The sequence below is a fragment of the Emydura macquarii genome, unplaced genomic scaffold, assembly GCF_026122565.2.
Source record: "Emydura macquarii macquarii isolate MOO-44397 ecotype Brisbane River unplaced genomic scaffold, CSIRO-AGI_Emac_v2 contig_2422, whole genome shotgun sequence".
Classification (NCBI taxonomy): Eukaryota; Metazoa; Chordata; order Testudines; family Chelidae; genus Emydura; species Emydura macquarii.
In genome coordinates, this window is record NW_027132559.1 from 33,859,524 (window position 1) to 33,881,291 (window position 21,768).

General features: G+C 38.8%; 1 protein-coding gene across 8 annotated transcripts in view; it reads right to left on the reverse strand.

Annotated features, from left to right (window-relative positions):
• Positions 1–21,768, reverse strand: part of CDK14 (cyclin dependent kinase 14) — a 464,786-nt gene that overhangs the window by 275,291 nt on the left and 167,727 nt on the right. For all 8 annotated transcript variants that reach the window (XM_067562226.1, XM_067562222.1, XM_067562224.1 and 5 more), the window contains exon 6: positions 1,023–1,117. In XM_067562226.1, coding sequence (XP_067418327.1) covers positions 1,023–1,117 — 95 coding nt within the window. The remainder of the gene's footprint in view (positions 1–1,022; positions 1,118–21,768) is intronic.

Here is a 21,768-nt window from a genome sequence, read left to right on the forward strand (position 1 = left end):
AATGCTGAAGTAGTTCTACACCAGTACCATATGTTTGTTTTAGGAAAATGTAGAAAGATTAATTAGGAATTCAAGCCCAAGACTTAGGAAAGTAATACTCTGAACACAATTAGATCATTACTCTGTGTACTATGCAAAATGAAGTTTTAATTAATAGCTGAAACATCAGTCAGGGGGGAAAATAAATCTATTAAGCCTAAATTGTGTTTATCAGACTTTCCTTAGTGACATTGCTTACTAAAGAAGGTCCTTTCAGAAACCATCCACTGGCTAGTCACAACAAAAGCCATTTTCACTTGTCACATTCTTTTGATGTAGAAATTACCTGTGGAGCATTTTAATCCTATTTGCTCTCCCTACCTATTTTTTAATTACTATCTGTCCTGATACTAAAGAAAACATTCTAACAAACAGGCCAGGACCAAAACACAGGTTAAATAAACCAGCTGAATAGTCAACTTCAACATTACAGCGACCTAAAGTGTTCCTACATCCACTTAACAGCCTCAGACACAGGGCTATTGTAGCCAACTTTCCAGTTTCAATGTACCCTGAAACTAGGCTTTGCAGAAATCAATTTTTATTTCTTCATAATTTTGATGGATAATATCAACATTTATTTTTAAGTGTATTTTTTATTTTTATCAATTTACATTTTCACAGTTGTGCAAAACTATGGGTTTTAAGCATTTTTAAAATTTTTATTAATTAAAATTTTCAAAGTTGCGGGAAATAAGAGAGGTCAAATAACTGTTTAATAATGGTAGACATTGAGATTCAAAATGTTGAAACTTTAAAACACAAACTGTCAAAATCCTATGTCAAAATATACAAAGTAAACATCCTTAAATCAAACTCTAAAGTTCTCAAGCAGCACTTTTCTTACTTTGCCTATCTGTAAATTTCAATGATCATAGATAGAAATATTTTGTCCGCTTGTGCACGTACGGTAAAACAAACATTTACCAACAAAATGCATATTCTTCCTAGCTTTCCTATCACATTAAATTAATTTTACTTACCACATATTCGAACACAAGTGTCAAGGTTTCCTTAGTGTGAATGATGTCATGAAGCAGCACAATGTTAGTATGTTTCAGTCCTTTCAAAAGAGAAGCTGCAAAGCAAAATGTGCACATTATAAAGAATGTTACTTTCTCAAGAAATAAATATTTTACAGTGAAGGATTAGCACAGCTTCATTTTCAAAATGGTTGGGATGGCAATCAGTCATTCTATTAATTTTATTCGCTGGCTGGCCATCAATGTCCTGCTCCCAAGGGATGCTAAAAATGCCTTCAACTTCAACATTCTTCACCTCTCCAGATCAGAGCTGGAGTTTGGGGAAAACTTTTCACCCAAAAAATACAGATCAGTCAATCAAAATATTTCACAAATTTGTGTCAAATTCACGGAATTGTTTTGGTCAAAAAAAAAAAAAAAACCCCTCTAAAAACTAAGTCCAGATAAAAAACAAAACAATTCATTTTGAAAAAATCTTTCACATTTTTTCTAGGGTTTTTTTGTGTTTGTTTGTTTGTTTTTAAATAAAGATTTTTGGGTTTTTTTAAACCGAAGCAATTCAGTGAATGACACAAATTTATCAAATATCTTAATTGACCCAAACCTGCATATTTGGGGTTAAATAATTTGAATGACTGTTTTGAAATGTACTTCATTTTATTAATAAGAAATGCTGATAATTAAAAAAAATATTGCATTCAACCCAAAGTGATTTTTTATTATTATTATTATTATTAACTTTTTGGTTCGCTGAAAATTTTTGTCTCAGGACAACCCAAAATAACCCTTTCCCCCAGTTTTTCAGTACAGTCAGTGAACTGAAAAATCACTTATTCTCACAACTTTACTAAGGATGAAGCCTTTTTTTTCTCGATGTTGTCTTCTCCATTTTGCCAGTTACTCAACCTTTCTCTGAGGCACAAGTAGCACGGGTTTCGCTTGACTGGTCTGCACTCAGTGAATCAAACCACTACCTTCTGGCCTATCAAATGTGTGTGTTGATTTTATAATCTAAAGCCTGTCAAAATGACATTTCCCTTTCATATGCAAAATACCAAAGGAACTCACTAGCCAAAGCCAAGCACATATTCTGTACATAGCACTTTAATAACTTCCCCCATCCACATTCAGATTTGATGGAATTAACTATTTGTATTAGTCATTAACAACAGAAAAATAAGTTAAGCAGTGTTTTCATATTTTTGAAAAACATTATCAATTCGTATTTCTTATCAGGTGTTTAGAATAGTGACAGAAATATTTATCTACTGAACCTCCAGAAGATTTCCTCCCAGCCCCAAATTTCTTTTGCACTGCAATGCATATTTAACTCTTTCGCTGCAATGCATCATTAACATGTATATTTAATGTCCCACAAAAGATGCCATATTTAAGCAATATGACATGACAAACCATGTGGTGTTACCTATGTCAATGTGTCATTGGTGCCTTGTCATATATATGAGAAAAATTAATATCAGTCATCATCATGGAGTATATTATACACACAACAGCACAGAAATACGTGGCATTTTTAATAGTGATTTACCAGGACTTTAATTTTCCTCTTCCTTATTATTCTGGAAACTAATGAAGCACCAGATTATGCCAACATCCTCTACATGCGGGTATCCCTCTTTCCCATGCACAGAAGAAGCTTAAACATTTCCATGGCATACAGTAGACTGCATTCTGCAGGGTTGGGAACCATCCAGGAAATCAGAGATGGACAGCCCTGCTTTTGAGTGGAGGTGGGCCACTGGGTGCCAAAGCCAAATTGGAATTTTTCTCTGAGATTAGTCCTGACTGACATTGCAGAACCTCTCTTTTCCTGTCCCTTCTCCTGGCCTGCACCTTCCAACACCTCACGCCATCAAGGAACGAACACAGAGTACCACTGAGAGAGGAGCTGTCATTGAGTTTGGAGGAGGTAAACAGGTCATAGGAAACTCCATTGACCAGCCTCTCTCTAGTAACAGCTAGCATTCACCAAGGAATCAGGAAAGGGCTGGTGGAAAGGGCTATTTTAGAAAGAAGAGAGGAAGCAAGGAACACCATAACAAAATGTTCATGATTCTATCAGCTTATAACCTTAAGGAGGACTATAGTTGTCCTCCAAGTTGTAGGGTAAAAGCCCACTACACATACACACACACACACCTTTTTAAATGGACAGAAGCGAACAGCAGACTGGACGTGCTACTACTGAGAGCCATACGGATGCAAATAAAGTGCATACAATTGAAACCGCAATCCTGTGCCTCTGACTAAAGGAAAGTCCTTTGGTTTCCCATAGATTTAGAGAACAATTCACATGCAAAACTGAGCTTTTTGCACTTCTGCCCTCACCTCTTTTCAACTCACCACCCCACACTCTCCCATAAAGAGGGAAGTGTTAAAAATATACTGATACAAGCTTAGTAGAGCTACATGCTGAAACAGTATTCATGACCTCTCTCAATCTTCACTGTTCAGGCTAGCTCCTCTAGATGGCCATTACTTCATTGTTAAAACCTCTAAATGGAGCATTCAAATTTAAACAGAATATGGCAAGCAGCACACCCTCAGGTTTTTGTACAGACATCCCTCCTCTTCCCTGCCTTACTCCTGTCTCTCATTTATCATCCGTAATATCTAATTCTCTCCCTTACCTGACTGGGTTTTTTTTTTCCTGGATCTTCAATATCTATCACAGGTCACAAGAATTACAAAATAATTGTGATGGGTTCTTTGCTTCCCCTATTAGTCCCACCAAAAAGTAGTAAATAATAGAGGAGTTTAATATACATGGAAAGCAAAATCCTTCTTGATTGTCATTACATATGTAACATTTTTATATAATGGGAACCAAGAATCAGTTCTGCCATCAGTTACATTCGTGTAAATCCAAAGTAACAGATGCAGTCAATGGAATTGCTCTGCATTTACAGTAGTGTAACTGATGGAAGCAATCCTGGAGCCAAATTCTAAAACTCTACCAAAAACAAAAACAAAACATTTTTGACCCAGAGGCTAAACATATGTGATTTAATGAGTGGACTGCATTTTCCCCTTTTTCCACCCCCCTCCAAAAAAATCCTTGTTTTAAGTGGCATGCATAATCTAGAGTATGAAAACATTCAGAACCCTTTCTTTTTAAAAACTAACGGCCACAAATAACTGCTGTTGAAATGTCACAAGGCATTTTGTATAAGTTCTTGTTCAGAAGTGGACATAACTGCACAAACACCACTAATTCAAAGATGAGACCAAGCAAGTAGCATCCAAAGGCAGCATAGGTCTCTGTGACAGACCTGATTTCAACTTTGAAGCTGCTAATGCAGTTGCTGTTGGAGCTCAACAAGGAGACAGGCGCTGCTGCTCCTGCTGTTGGTGCTAGAACAAAATATCCTCCCACAGATAATCACTGGATTTGGTTGACAATCGCCTACAAATTTTACAGTAAACATGTTTTTTTGGGGGAAAAGACACTAAAATATTGTTGAAACAGCATTTCAAGAAACCAGAACAGCAGCAGACAACATATCAATATGTACAATATACTTAGTATTTATTCTGAAAAACTAATGATGTAATATTACTTTGATACTGGGATTTTTATCCTCACATCAAATGTAAGGTAAACAGATGGCAGCATTTTTAATTCATTTCCCCAATGAGTCTTGAGCACACATACTAGCACATGATGTTAGAGTCTTTTTAAAAACAAAACAGTATTTGGGCTAAATATTACTGCATTTGTTTGGATGCACAGGTGCTTGTTCTCCGTTAAATGTTTTTATTTATTCTCGTACAGGATAATTCCTGAAATTAAAAGATTCACATAGGTGGCGGGCAGTGAGATAAAGCAGTAATTAAAATGATCATAGAACACTACTTTCTGTAATCTACAGTGAGTTCAATAATACTCATTCCTGAGCCACTTGTACTAAGTACATCTCAGAAGAAGGGCTAAAGTCTCTACATTTGCACAAACACAGCACACAAACCAGAAATCTCAATGTAGGATTGGGTTTCCTTGTGTTTTATGCCTCTAATACAAAATGGGGAACGGAGAACATGCTTGGCCAATAGTGTTTTGAGAGCTTTGACAAACAATTACTTCATGTATATACCATATACCTTAACAAGGTGGAAAGGCATGTAAGCATTTACTGAATGAAGTCCAAAGATAAGGTAGCTGCATCAGAACTTCAAACTGTATTTTTACCAGTGATGGGCCAAAACCAAAAAATTTTTACTCTGAAGCGCCACCCTCACACCAAATTCTAGTGGTTTGAGTAGACTAGAACCCACAATGGGTTTGGTTTAAGAAAACAAAAAACCCAAGTAACAAGGTTAATCAAAACGAACACACAACTTTGTTGGACCATATCTGGTCATTTGTAATTTCAAGGAGAAGTAGTTCTGGGGAAATTTCCTGCTGGGAAATTTTATGGTTGGCCTGTTCAGAGTCCATTTCAGCCTAGCGACTCCCTCTTCCAGATAAAAAGTGATCCTCATCTTAAATCTTCCTTTGAAGAGTTAGAGAGGAGTAACAAGACAGAAGGAGGCCAGAATTGCTTTAGAACAAAATATTTGCTGGTGCTTAGTTGATGGTACAATGAGTTATTTTGCTGAAGGAAAATAGAATCACATTAGATGTGATTAACTGCCTGTTAACATTCAGGCTCTTAATCTGCTTAATGAAGATGTGGTTTAATATTTTACCAAGCACATCTGTGTGGAGTCCTTATGTGCTGAGCATACCTTGTAATGCAGTGTATTCTTAAAACAGCCACTACGTATTATAGGAAAGAAAGAATATATCTAATGATTAAAGCACTGGAATAGGAGTCAGGAATCTTGGGTTTTACTCCTGGCTTTACCGCTGTTGTGCTATGATTTTGGGCAAGTCATAACCTCACTGTGCCTCAGTTTACCCATCTGTAACATTGGGATAATATGTGTTGAGAGGATTATTCGGTTAATGAGTATAAAGCACTAAAATACAATCTTATTACAAAGAAAATGGAAAACAGTTTATATGTTTAGTTGGAATGAGTTCCATTCCACCATTAGCTGAATTTTTATACAGCTGTATTCATTATCTACAGTACATGCTGTTCTTTCAGATTATGTACAGGTACAAACTGAAGGTTACACAAGACTGAAGCCTCATTCACCTATTAAAAGAGTCAAAATGTCACAGAAAGATCTTATGTGTCAGCTGTATCTAGTCATAACCAATCATAGTTTGTCTCCATATTCTATTTCAGCATTTAAGAAGAGGTCAATGGTGTACAGACATGCATGCAGTAAACGACTACGTCATTTCCTGTCATATTTTGACAAGTGTTTAACACCGTTAGTACTTTTCAGTGCTGTTGGTCAGTGTGTATATATTATAGGTGGGACTGGTAGCACCACTTATTAAGATATCCCAAAGCTCCCCATTATAAAACTCTGTTTTCAGTTGTTTAATAACTTTGCCAAACTAACTGTTTTGGCTGAAATTTTCCATGCTGGGTGTCTGCCTCCTTGTGGAATTTTTCTGGAGAAATTTCAGACAAAACTGTTCAGCCATTTCCAAGAATGACGGTAGGGAAAAATATGTTATTTTGCCCACATTACAAAATTCTGGTGACCTTTCCTTTGAACACCTTTAGAACCTTCCTGCTTTAGAGCAGAAAGTGAAAATTTGGTGGGGAATGGCCTTTTGTCATGGTTGTATCTTTTGCCACCCCATGAAAATCTGTCCAAATTTGGCCAAGTTATAAGCCTTTGGGGGAAAAAAATCACAGTTTGTACCTGCTCAGTAGAGAATTCTTAGGTTTTAGCAGCTAAATTCCCCAAAGATTCCATCTGCAGTGGACATGCTCCAGCACAGGGCTGAGCAGGGCTTTCCCCTGAAACTGCAGCAACACCTCATTCATACACCAGTCCTTCCTGCACTGCCAGTGATCCCCTTCCTAAGCCCATGTCTTGTGGAGGAGGGAGCTGCCTGTTTCAAACACAGAAGGGACAAGATCCAGATGTCCGGGGGAAGTGGCAGAGGGAAATATGGAGGGAGGAGGGTCCCACGGACAAACTTAATTCTGTTTTTTAAATTTTTGAGTCCTTGACTTTGCAACCTAACTTATGTAGTTTTAGTGTAATATATATATTCTATATATATATTGTGTAAGATATCTGTGTGTGTATACATATGTGGATAGTGTGTGTATACACATGCAGAGAACAAAGTAAAGTAGTAATGGGGTTAAACACTTGTAGAAAAAACTCGCTCTGCTGATGTCAAAGGGAGTTTTGTTATCAAATTCAATGGGGTCAGGATTTTGCCCCTGATGTGTCAAACTGTGATAAGAGATCACATAGCTGTACACACACGTGCATGCACATGCACACACTCTCTCTAATGGATTTCTTTTTGTAGATAAGTACATTTTTGTATTAGCTGTAGGTATCCAGGGAGGTCTTGGCAGGGAAGGAAAGGGCATGACTGAGATTCCTAATAACCCAGTTGACTACAAGCATATTTCACTGTCCTACTTACCAATTAAGAACTATATATAAAGATACATTTTTCTAAAAAGGAATTACTTTGTTACATTTCTCACTGAGGCATCTCCTCAAGCAAAAGTACTGTATGAAAGGCAGAGTGATATTATTTGTGTCAGCATATACTTCAGGCTGCAGAAAAAGGCTTGTGGCATATGTTTTGCTATTTTTTAAGAAGGGAGTGAAACAGAAACCTTCCAAGGATCATGTCAGTTTCATTTTTATGGGTGGGTGAGGTTCAATATGCTTTTTTGCTAACAGCTGGAAAATAATGCTGCAACTAACATGACATCATTTTGTCTCTTGTGGAATGATTTAGAGGTCAGAGAAAGGAAGTGGTGATGAAAAACAAACCAGAAAAAATTCCATCAATAATATTTACTAAAATTAAAATTGTAATATTTTATATATATATGTTATATGGTGAAAATTATATGAACTGTTTTACTTTGCTACTGAAAGAAGCATAATATGGACTAAGAATACAAAAAGATCAAGATTTGTTAGTATTTTAAATGAAATATAGCTACAGCATGAATTACACATTTATAGCAAATAGCTTTAAGATAGGTAGAGTTGTAAATAATTAGCAACTAACTTTCAAAGCACTAGAACACTAGTCTAAAACATTAGCTACTGTAGCAGGGAAAAAAAGGAAAGCCAGGAAATCTCAAGATCCACAAATAAATTCTGCCTAGCTAGTGGGGAGACATGCATTATATTTTTTTTCCATTCACCCAAATGTGCCAGGTGCCTCAAACTCAAAACAAAATGGCAAGATCCCTGTCTCAAGGAACTTACAAACTAATTTCAGATAGGACATAAGGAGGCAAATAAAGTAGGAAAGACTTGGGGGAAGGCTAGCAGGGACAACATCAATGAGATCAAACAGTTACACAGTGAAGGCCAGTACCCAGCATGTTGGAGTGAAGCTTTCCTTTCTAGATTAGTTCAGTAAATAGATGATGTAGTTAGCTATTGTCCTGTACATGTCACAGTAGAGGCTGATATTCTGAGAATATTCAGTTGAGGAAAAAGAAATGGCCTCACGGACCAGCTCGATAAGGGTGTTCCAGACATAGGAAATGGCATGGAAGAAAGGAGAAATGGCTGTTAAACAAGCAGAAAAATTTGGCCTTCCGGCCCTGCCATTTTTGGTGAAATGCAGAATGATGCAATAAGAGACACGGTCAGGTAAGCAGTCAGAGTCAGGCAAGTTGACAAATTTGCAATTGAGACAAAATTATTTAAATTAGTCAAGTTTATAGAAGAGCATAAGGAAATCCAAAGGAACCTAACAAAACTATGATGAACAGGCAGCATAACTGCAGGTGAAATCCAGTGTTGCAGGTGCAAGGTGAGGCACAATGGAAGTGATCATTTCAGCTACTCATGCTGAGTTCAAAATTAACTTGTAGCCACTACGAATGACCAGTGGGTCTTTCTTGAGACAGCCTGATGTAAACATCTACTCTATGTGCAATAACAATCAAGAAGCAAACTAAACATTAGGCTATATAAGGAATGGGGATAAGAAACAATATTGAAAATACCATTATAAGAATTATTTAAAATTGTACTGAGTTCTGTTCTAATCTCTCTCCCATCCCCCATGAAAAAAGAGGCTATAGCAGAAATAGGAAGGGCTGGCTGAAGAGCAGAGGGGCAGCAGCACAGAGCTTGCCGGCAGTCACAATGCAGAGCAGTGATTTACAGGAAAAGGCACTGCATCACCAGCCAAGGAGATGTCTCTGAGGTCTGTCTCTTGCAGTTCTTGATATGTTTTATGAAGGTATGTTTTAACTAGGAAAACAGAAATACTGTGCTGCAAGGCCAAGTGTCTGTACATACCTTAACTTCTGCATCTTGTGATTTCAACATTTATACTGTGCAATCTTAGTGCTGCATAAAATAGGGTTGTTTTTGTTTAATACACACTACAGGTTAGTAGTATATATTTGTGCTGAGAGTAACCTCTAATTACGATCCACTGTAATCCTTGATGTGGTGTAGATCATCATGGTACAGCCCTGCAATGCTGCACCATTAACTACTGCCACCTTTCTGCCACTACTATATTCCTTCCCCACAAATCCTGTTATCTCAATATATCACAAGTATTCCCTCAACATGAAAGGAAACCATTCCATCACTACTCAACTATCGTAACATCCGGGGGACAGACGTGCCATCCAGCAACCTTTTTGCTCACTCTGATGCTTCTCTGTGTGATTTCTGGGTCATGTCTGGGTTCTCATCCTGTCCTTCATTTGTCATTAATCATTGTATTTCATACCATTTATCATCATCATTAGTAGAAATTACGTGTAAGGGGAAAAGAGAAAAGACAGTAGATATGAACTATACGATATACATTGTATATTGCTTTTCATTTGCTTGTATTATATATTGCTTGTATATTGCTTGGCATAAAGTTCTAGCCAACAAAATACGCACTGCTTCAAGATTTCAAAGTTCTACTGAAAGAGAACAATAAAGCATTATAAGACCATGTCGCTGCCTAGATGACCACATGCAAGTTTAAGCCTTATGGGCCATTTGATTTAATTTTATAGTTTGCTTCTCAAAAAAAATTTCCAGCAATCTTCCCCCAAACAAAGAGATGGCAAAATAATGTTGATGTATATTTTAAAAGCAGTTGGCCATCAGAGAAAGATAAGGAGGTACTAGAATAGGAAAGATCGGCTGAAGGAATGTCTCAGCTTCACTGAGTTGACACCCACAGCTGACAGTGACAAAGCGATAAGAAAGCTAAGTGATGCTTAGAAGAGATTTAGTTCTAGTAAGCTAGTAATTTCTATCCTCCTACTCCAACATGTAAAAAAAAACCTCTCAACATCTTCAACTCCTTTTCCTGACACTGAATTCTGTGCCTAGTCTCATGTTCCCAACCAAAATATTAACATAACTTCCAATTAAAAGTCATTTTGAACAATAACCCAATTAAAACAGGTCTAAACAATGTAAAAAAAACATCAAACAGATCTGCCAGCATATCCCATTAACACCACAGATGCCTTTAAAAAAAATAATAATAATTACATGCCAAATATAACAACCAAGACCTTTTCTGCTGTATGCAGATATTAAAAACCCTACTTTTCCCCCTTCAAACAACCTTAATTCTGTCTGCAGTGATGCCATGCAACAATCATTCAGCTATAATTATGACATTTTAGGGTTTGTGATCCCACTTTAAATAAAATGGTTTTTTTTGTTTTTTTGTTTTGTTTTTTGTTTTTTAACAGATTCATTATTACTGGGGACTCCTAAGGCTAGGCACTGCACAACCACATAGTGAGTGAGTCCCTGTACCAAAATACACAAATGGAGAGAGGGTAAATAAAGGCATAAAGAGATGAAGGCCCAGACCCAAAGATACTTTAATGCCTAAAGTCCACCATTTAGGCCCCAATGACATTTTCAAAGTTGATGCTTAGCTTCTGCCTATCCCCTTAGGCACCTGAGTTTCCACCAGTCAGCATTCACAAAGTGGCCTATTCCCTGATGCCCCCCCACAGCTAACAAGCAGCTTGGAGCCCTTGCTGAAGCCACAGAGCCCTGGAAGTGCGATTCAGACTGGCGAAAGGGGATGACCTCTCTCACCCACGGGGCCCAATCCTGTATCTGAGCATGCCTAAGACCTGGCTCCTACTGTGGGGTCTGACAGGTGAGGATTGATAATTGTGGGTGTGGTGGGGGCCAGCACAGCACCTGCCCATAAGCCAGCCAGGGGCACAGGGAAAAGTAGGATGAGCGTGAGAAAGGTATTGAGAAGGAGGCAATTTCAGCTGTTAGGTGCTTACATAGCCTGTGCGCTAAGCCAGCTGGAGCATTTTGAAGAATTTTTTTCCAGCTCAACTTTTTTGGTTTCATCAAGGTTTTCCATGGGCAAAAGAATAATTTCCCAACCTGTTCTAGTAAGCAGGCATTACTGTCAAAGGAGCATTTGGATTCAACATTAACATACACATCGATGAGAGTGACTGGTGAGGAATCACTAGTTCCAGCAGTTGGGGGTTCAGAAGACAGCAAGTGAGTGGGATGGAACCCAGAGTGTGTGGGAAGAAGAACAGGGAATAAGAGAGAAGGCAGAACAAATGAGATTTGGGAGAGAAAGGGACTAGGAAACAGGAAAAAAAGGCCTCAAGAAGGCAGGACATTTGGGAGAAGGGAAACTACAGCACATACTTCTTAAGAATTTCAGCTTTCTATTTCAAAGACATGGGAGAATGAAAGATTACCTAGTTTGTTTCATATAGATGAAGCAAGGACCCCAGTAGAGATCTCACAGAAGAGTTCCTTTTCACTTATAAAAATCAAGATGAGGAATAATTCAAACAGACAGCCAACTCTTAGATAAAGCACCTTGGAACAAGGAGGGTCTCTTATTACATGTATGTACAGTGCCTAGCACAATGGGATCCCAATCCTGATCGGGTCTTTTGGGTCCTTTGATGCAATTTTCACAAGAATATATCATCTGTTTGATTCAAAAAATTCAGGGCACAGTGGGTTTGTTTAGAAAGGCTTTTGACTGACTTGTGACATGAGGGGTTTTTTTTATGTTAACAAGCAGAGAGCTCCATGGTACTTCATTTATTTAAAATAGATTGCTTTTTAAATGTAAGGCATTCAGGAGTCTTGGCTGTAGATGCCAGACAGTTCTAAATAAATGCTTTTTATTTAAAAAAAAAGCACGACTCAAAATTTTAGAGATGAAATACACAATGAAAAATACTCTATGTAACAAGCAGACTCCTCAAAAGAGGATATACCCCTAAACCTTTTAGTGTCACAGAACCTATTTTTTAATGATCCATCTCTATATTGCACCTGTGAGGTAAAAAGGCTAATAATGTTTCTCATAAAGGCTTCAGGAAACCCTGGAGATGAAATGAAATTGCATTTGAACAATATCGATTTCTAAGCCATGGTTTTAGGTTACAAAATGCTCCTATTTTATTGGTCTGCTTTAAAGCATCCTATTGCTCAATTGCAAGAAAAGAATGTGCTTCTGCTTATGTTCCTCCAGAACTGTAAACAAAAGATTGAGTTTTAATCTACAGTACACTCATGAAGCACCCAAATTGATTTAAGAGACTATACTAGTCTGATAATTTAAGACTGTAGGCTGTTAATTTTTGCTAGTAATCATAGGAAGTGAAAGAGGTGCTATTAAATCTGCCATTAAAACCCTTAAATTTTTATAGTAGCTAGTTTCTCTTTCACTACTCACTATTAATGAGATCAGGAGTACTGTCCTATTCAGATTACTGGTAAAATCAGAAATGTACTTTCACAGACTTTCTTGTGTCAACAGACATACTAAATTCGGTTCTTAACATTTAGGAAATGTTCACTGTCTCTACAACTAAAATCCAAATTTGGGATCATTCAGACCATTTGGATTTAGTCTAGGTTTTGGAAAGTACCATTGTAAAGCTGAAGTAATGCTAGCATTAGGAGAACTTTGCCTAGACATTATTTCAAAATAAATTCAGATTGGCACCTATCACACGCACTTCAGATTTGACTTTAGTAGTTGTAGTTCATGCCATGCATCCTACTACTGCTGACATGATGACATATGCCATGTCATGCCAAGTCATGTTATGTACTACTAACATGGCATGAAATACACAATTTTAAAATATATAATCTAAAATTTCAAAATGAAAATTGTTTTTTTTTTTTTTCAAAACAAACTTTTTTCAGAATGAGAGAAAAACAAACCAAGTTTTCATAGAAATTGCTATGATTTTGGTGAAATGTTTTGTTTTCAACAAAAATCTCATTTTCCAACCGGTTCTACTCTATGTCATGTCATATTTTCAAGCTTTTCTCTGCAACCATGAGGGCTAAAAAATTTGTTTTGTTTCTTTGTTTTTGGAGTTTTTGTTTTTTTTTTAAATGAAAGCTGAGACTTTCAGGTAAGTATTTGATCCCAGGAGCTGGACCCACAAGAAAGATGCAGAATATCATGATACTTATGATATCACTGCAAGAACTGGCAACACTCGCATAGCATGATTCCTTTAGTAACTCTCTTTTCTTCTTCCAATCCACCACTACTTAGCACTTGGCTTTCCTGCTCTTCTCCCTCGTCCCTTTCCTGGCTAATGAGTTTCTGTCCCTCTCAGTCACCCTCTCCTGCCAGTTCCACCTCCACCAGCTGTCAGCTGTGTTTCCCTCCTCCTTCCCTGGTATGCTCAGAGTCTCTCTCATTCTTTTCTAAGTGCTGGCACCCTTTTCCCCTTCTGGCTTCTTTCCACTCTACGTTTTTTCCAGGACATGCCTCCTTCTGCCCACTGCGTTTCAGGCTCCCTCTTGCTGCCAACTCTGTTTATTCCCCAACCTCCGCCTCTCTGCTGGCTTTCAGCTACCCATATTCTGCCATCTCCATTCTGGCTTGTTTTCTCCCACCCTGAACTCCATTCTTCCCATGCCCTCCCCTGGGTGTCTCACTTCTGCTCCCTGTTTCCTCATCACTGGTATTTCTCTTCTACTTTTCCTCTCACCATACCAACTGCTGTCGATCATGGCTGCACCATGTCCCACACCTGCAGGTGCCTCCATTCTGTTTAGCTCTTTACAACCGACATGGGTGAGACAAGTACTGCATATCTATACAATATTAATTCATCCTTTTATGAAGTGTGATAGTCATTCCATAGTTAAGGAGGAAGGTAGCCATCCAATGTAAGGCCAGTGTTCAATCCCTCCCCAACTTGCTCCCAAAAGAAACTGTTATTCTTGATATTTTGCACATTGCATCTTGCACCAGGGTACAATTTTTCTGGGAAATTTGGCAAAAATTTCTGTGAAGGCCTTCATCGTGTTTATTTTGAATGTTACCAGATGGTCAGATATAAGTATCCTCACAAGCTGGTCTAGGGGCATTCTAATCGGTCTACTGAAGTGCTTATCACCATGGGGAATGGAGCCTCACATACCTATAAAGGGTAGCATTCATAGGCCTGTTCCATCGCTAACATTTCCTTTTCAGGTTGTGAGCATTTTTGTTCCATTGGTATCAGGTTTCTGCTTTCATGTGACACAATCGTATGGACTTGGATGCATGTTCAGTGAGAATGATACCCTGAGATGCTAGCACCACCGACTATTTCAATATATAGATCTGGATTGAAATGCACCATTTTCATCTGCAATGTAATCAGTTCCTTGATTTTTATCCAATGCTCTCTGACATGTGACCAGAGATGTGATATTCCTTGTTTAATAAATTCCTACAGAGGCACAATTATTATTGAGAAGTCTCTGGTGTAGCCTGTACAGTAGTTAATCATGCTGATGGAGGATAGAACTTCACTGGCATCTGTGAATACTTGTTACTATCTTAATTGCTATGACCTTTTTCATGTCCGGTTCTGTTGCCCTGGTAGAGAAAGTAAGCCCATAAAATTCATTGGCTTTGTTGAGGTCATACTTTGATTTATTCAGGATGAGGTAATGTGCAGCAAATCACTGGCAACCAACTTTAAGGGCTGCATCATGTCCTACCTGGATTTTCCCATAGATTACCTCACTATAGCTGGAGAGACTGAATGTATTGAATGACCTTCGATGGTATCTTGAAATATTTTTGCAGAACATGCTTTAAAAGTTAGCATGAAAAGGCTGAGAAGAGCAAAATGTGTTAAGAACCTTTTCAGATACTGAGATTCAAGAACCTCAAGATGATGATAGCTTCTGTTGAGATCAAGCTTCGGAAATACAGCACCATCATTCAGCACGACTAATATCATTAACCAATCATGAGATACGGTGTTCTCATTGTATTACTCGCATTATTTGGAAGGCTCATTACCTTGCAAATGTCTTATTTTACCAGGTTCTCTGGAAAAGTTACAGCTGAAAATAGATCTAACTGCTGATTTTACAATAAATATGGAAGCACACTATGTAATGAATATACTAATTAAAGTTTAATTTCCTTTCCGTTCATGAGCCTTAAAATAGTTAATATTGATATTATATTTTTTTACTTATAAGTATGAAAAGACCAGTCATTTAAGGGCTCTGTGCACCTTACAGTTGCAGCTGGCAACTTGGAAAGAGTAGAACCACACGCTTGCCCATGTATCTTGCCCCTTATTACATGTTTATAGTATAGTAGCAGGGTCCACTTGAGTCATCTCATTCTCCCATGTGCCACTGGGACAATTTCTGTCAAAGATAATTAGCAATTATCTTCAAGAACTCATGAACAATGGGTAAGATCCCAGAAGCCTGGAAAAGGGCAAATGTTATTCCATTTTTTAGAGATAGGTATTAAGAGGACCTGAGGAGTTATAGATCAGTCATCCTAACGTTAATATCTGGAAAGATACTGGAACAAATTATTAAACAATCAATTTGTAAGCACCTAGAGGGTAATAGAGTTATAAGTAATAACCAGCATGGATTTCTCAAGAACAAATCATGCCAAACTAACTTCATAGCCTTTTCTGGCAGGGTTACTGACCCAGTGGAGATGGGTGGGGGAGTGCAGGAAACAATAGATGTGATATATCTTGATTTTTGTATGGCTTTTGATACAGTGTAACACCACAGTCTCATAAGCAAGCTAGGAAAATGTTATCTAGATAAAATTATAAAACTGGTTGACCATATTCAAAGCACAGTTATCAGTGGTTCACTGTCAAACTGCAGGGATGTATCTAGTGAGGTCATAGAATCATAGAATTGGAAGGGACCTCAGGAGGTCATCTAGTCCAACCCCCTGCTCAGAGCAGGACTAACCTCAGCTAAATAATCTCAGGCCCCAGAGGCATCAGTCCAGGGTCTGGTATTATTCAGTATTTCCATTAATGACTCAACTAATGGAGTGGAGAATATGTTTATAAATTTTTTGGATTATGCTAAGAAGGGAGGACTTTGGAAGAGAGGATTAGAATTCAAAGCGACCTTGACAAATGGGAGAATTGGTCTGAGTTCAACAAGATGAAGTTCAATAAAGACAAGTGCAAAGTACTACACTTAGGAAGGAAAAATCAAATACACAACTTCAAAAATGGGAAATATCTGGCTAGCTGCTGAAAAGTATTCAGGGGTTATAGTGGATCTCAAATTGAATATGCATCAACAATATGATGCAATTGTAATGTAACCCCCAAGGAGATTACCTAGATTCCTGGGGCTCTGTGTGCCGGTAGCTCAGGGAGAGGGATCCAATAGGGATGGAGATGCCCTCCCCCCCCCCCCCCTCCCAGGGAGCTCAGGAGAAGGGAGAGGCCATTTTGGGGCAGTCTGGAGCCAGCGGGGAAAGGGGTAGGATTGGCTGTGTGGGAGTTGCTGAGCACAGGCCTGCATGCAGGGTTTGCCCACGGAACTGGCCTCTGGGGACTGGAAAGCAAGATCCCTCAGCTTGAGCCCTTCCCACTCCAAGGTGTCTCCCAGTTTGTAGAGCACTGTTGGGAAAACTTCCCCCAGCAGGCTGAGTTAGCTCCCAGCTCCCTAGGTGGGAGAGGCACCACATGGCAAGCTCTGCTCTGGCTGCTAGTCTAGGGTCGCGGCCTGCTGTGTGTGCGCCGGGGGCGCTGGGGTGGGAGACTGAAGTTTGGGTTTTTGGTGTAGTTTTGTAATCTGCACCTTGAGCTCTGCACCCCTTGGTGGTGAGGGGAAATTTTGAGAGTAGAGGCAGCCTGATGGCTGCATGAAGAGGATCCCTGCCTGCAAAGACCAGCCCCTCTGTAGTGACTGAGAAGTCCAGAGTCATCTCTGCATCTGAGGATCAATCCTGGAGTTTGTGAGTGCATCGTCTGTTAGTTAGTCGGGGTAATTGTTTGGGGAACCCCTACTCCCTGAACGGCAGCGTTCTCAAGCCAAGGAGAAAGGATTTGGGAATTTTAATAATCTGCTGCCTATTAAACCTGCAGAGGGACTGACCACCTTATCCCAATTGTGAGCCTTTGGGCTGTGCTGAACCCAGTCAGCCACACTGCTAAACCACTGCCCAGAAGATATTGGGAACACAGATCATCAAGGGCCCCATCAAAATACGTGTACCAGTGGGACACTACTTTTACAATTGCTACATCAGGTCATGTGACTGGTGATCCTAAGTATCGTGTTTTCCCCTGTTACGCTATATTTATCTCCTGTTTAATATAATGGCTGCATGGAATATAGTGTATGTGTTTGTGTTATTCCTTGGGAGTCTCCAACTATCTGGCAAGTAAGTAGGAGTTATCCTGTGGTTAGCATTTTCTTCCCAACCTGCCCTTGTGATCCTGCCAGAAAGGAGTGAGGGGGGTGGAGACACCAACAATTCAATTCATAGGGGAAAAAAATAATAAAGCAGATACACCCTGCTGAGTAGGTGGCAAGATCCATAAGAACCCAGGCCTGTCCATCAAAACCTATAAGCAGATAGCAGTAAAGAAGGTAACAGGGTAGAGAGGGGCACTACAGTAAAAAAGGCTAATATCATTCTGGGGTATATTAACAGGAGTGTCGTATGTAAGACCTGGGAGGTAACTGTCCTGCTCTACTCAGCACTGGTGCAGCCTCCTCTGTAGTACCACATCCAATCCTGGGCACCACAGTTTGGTAAAGAAGTGGATAAATTAGAGAGTCCAGAGGATAGTCTCAAAAACGAAAAAAACATTTAGAAAACCTGACTTATGGGGAAAGGGTTAAAAAAGCTGGGCATGTTTAATCTTGAAGAAAGAAGACTGAGGGCAGACCTAATAAGAGTCTTCAAATATGTTAAAGGCTGTTATAAAGAGGACAGTGATCAGTTGTTCTCCTTGTCCCCTTATGGTAGGAGAACAAATAATTAGCTTAACCTGCAGCAAGGGATATTTAGGTTAGATATTAGCAAAAACTGTCTAACTATCAGAGTAGTTAAGCTCTGGAATAGGCTTCCAAAGAAGGCTGTAGAATCCCTATCATCAGAGGTTTTTAAGAACAAATTGGATAAACACCTGTCAGGCATGTTCTAGGTATACTTGGTCCTGTCTGGGCATGATGACTTCTCAAGGTCCTTTCCAGCCTTATATTTCCATGATTCTATATAGGGAAGCAATATTTTAAAATAAAATTGCTTCTGAATTTTCCTCCTCTGTTCACCAAGAGGATTCTCCAAGTCTTCATAAATGCTTTCCAAAACACTGTGGGTCAACATGCTTAATGTGTCTACAAAGTTAAACTGTAAATACTGTAGCTCTTCAGAGAGAAAGGTAAATGAGATTTAGCACCTGCATTCTGTATTAAAATCATACTTTCACTGCATTGTTACATACCTGCATGAAAATATAGTATTTTTTAAAAGTTTAGAAAAAAAATTTTCTTCTTCTAAGATAGTTGATAAAGGGTAATGCAGTGCACTTATAGTGCAAATGCATTGAAGCACAAAGTCTTTCTTTTTCTGTTTCAAAGAATCTGGATACTGTAATAACTGTAGCCCCAATTTTATAATGAGATCTGCATGGGTACAGCAATTGATCTGGACAGAGCTCATTAGGGGACTGGGGCTTATATTATCTAAACCTTGTTATGCATGCTACAGAATGCACACATGTTCTTTCTTAAGTTCACAGTAAAGAGCAAAAAAAACAAAAACAAAAAAGTCCTGTCAAAGGTATTGAGCACCTGCATTTCCCATAGGCTTCAGTGGGATTTTTAGTTGCCTGGCATTTTTTAAAATCTAGTAAAAAAAATAAGGTTTTTATTGAATATGAGATTCTGGCTCCTTCTCCACAGCCACTAAGGGGCCAGAATACAGCTACCTGGGGAGATGGACAACAGTTGGAAGGAAGCACCTGATGATGGAAAGTGACTAATGGATCCAAAAGATGCATAGATCCATTGGCAATATTTCTATGATCATCTAATCTGACCTCATGGACAGCACAGGCCATATACTTTTACCCAGTACTTCTAGAGCATATCTTTAAGAAAAATATCCAATCTTCTAGCTACAGCCCAGCTGTGAAGGTGCCCCAAACCTTACCCTCTACAAGGGCACTGACGATTCTGCCCCTCTGATCCCTACTGTTTAGTCAGGCTTTGAATGGGAAATATGCATTGCCCTCAAATCTTTTTTTCTGCCTTTACATGGCTTTATCTTTATTTGTGCCAGCAAGCCTGAGAGCCAGCAGCATGCCTGCACACATCAATACTGATAGCCTGAATTTTGTTTGTGAATCAAAAATACAATCTTCAGCCTCTCCATTGCCTTGTGAAATCATGCATTTTTGATTATGTAAATAGGCCTCCGTCTTGTGAACAGAGCCTCAAGTGATTCAGATGTTAATTCTTTTCAGGAATCTTGCTGTGAAGCCAGTATTTCAACCATGTCAGTTTCACAACCCAAAAATAAATTTTCCTCAGAAATATTTAGTTGCCTAACGGAAAAAGCCTTCAAGACCATAAATATATGGAGGCTAGATTACCTGGAGAAGTGTCAGAAGTTCTTCACACCATCTTGCCAATGCGTTTTAACCTTCCTTTAGTGGAACTCTCAGATTGAGAAGGCATTTTAATCTCCGTGTCCTTTCAGTCCCTATACAGTCTCTCAATGCCAACAAGGACATCAATTGTAAAACATTTTTATAACCTATCCATTAAGTAATGAGCTCAGACAACCTGCCACTAAACTTTTCCCAAAATTCAATCATCCAAATATTTTCTGTAACAGAACTATGTGAAATTTTTAATGCAAGTTTTTCCATTGAAAAATAGCCTTTCCAAACAAATTTTGTTGCGAAAAAACTGTCAAGATGTTGAATTTGTTTTCTGGGGAAAATATCATGCTTATTATTTAGAGGGAAAACTTTATTTTAAAAGTGTTATATACATATTGATTTTTGGTAACCAAAAATGTTTTGATATTCTATTGATAATGTTTTTTATAAAAAAAAATTTAAAAAATGAAAAAGAGTAGAATGGATTCATTTTGAATGATTCCAAACAAAAACTTCAAATTTTATTTATCTATTTATTTTATTGTGAAAACAGGTATTCACATTTTTCAACCAGCTCTGCTTTAATTTATTATGGTAATTCTTGGCTTCATGGTTTCCTCTCATGTTAGAATTTGTGGGAAGTGACTTGCGGAGAAAATCTTTGCAAGGGTTTTCCCAAATGATATAAGTCCAGAGTGGAGGGCAGGTTTTGCCTCCCCATGGGAAGTGCCACAGGATCTATCCCCAAACCTGGTTGATCCTAGGAGATCTAAGGAAGGCCAGGGATATCTGTGCAGAGACCCTGTGTCTCCTACACCAATTCTGGGTCCCGGTGGCACCCCTACTCACGTCTCTCTGGCAGGGACTTGACTCTCCCAAATGCAGAAGCCCCAGAGGAGCCCTAAACTATAATATAACCTGGGGGTTAGTGTCTTTTCCAGGTAAGATCCACAGGAGGTGAGGAGGAAATCATTTATGTCCCCCTCAGCACCTACCCCCTCACCCATACAGATCCTGGACCAATGCAGAGAATTTCATTGTCTCTGAGTAAGAGAGCTGAACCCCACTTCTGCACAGAAAAAGGAAAATATGTGCCTAGATGATCCTCTCTGCGTGTGGCTATGGAAGGGGCAGAAGTGAGAAGGGAAGAACTATCTAGCCATTTAATTGGATCAGAACAAGAAAAATGAATCCATTTAGCCTAGTGAGTGTGTCCTTATTTACAAGCCACATCCAGCTTCACTTAGTTCTTGGGTTCAGTCTCCAACTCAGCTCCAGTTGCAACTGCTGCCAACCGACAAGTCTTTGAACTCTGCCATAAAATATGTTCCAGACCTTAGAAGAGCAGTCACCACACAGTCACCACAGTGTTTAGTGCTGCATAACACCACACTAATGACTTTCAGTCAGTACTGACCTGGGCTGTACTTCGACCCGTGGCCCAGAGGTGAAAGGCTCTGGTATCCCATTACTAATGTCTGAACTATCCAGTTCCTTTCAATCCCAAATGTGAAATGCAATCAATTAATAGTTTGTGAATAATGGTGTTTATTCCTATTAAAATATGGATATTTTTTATTGTTTAAAAAACAATAGAAAAGACCATTATCTGATTTAAATGGGTTGTAAAGCCTGAAAGAAACAACTTCCTTCGTGCCATACGAATATGAACCCCATATTCAACTCTATGTCGCCCTCTCTCCAACACTATTCCTGACATTCTAGGGACTTGAGGGAAGAGGCTCCCACAA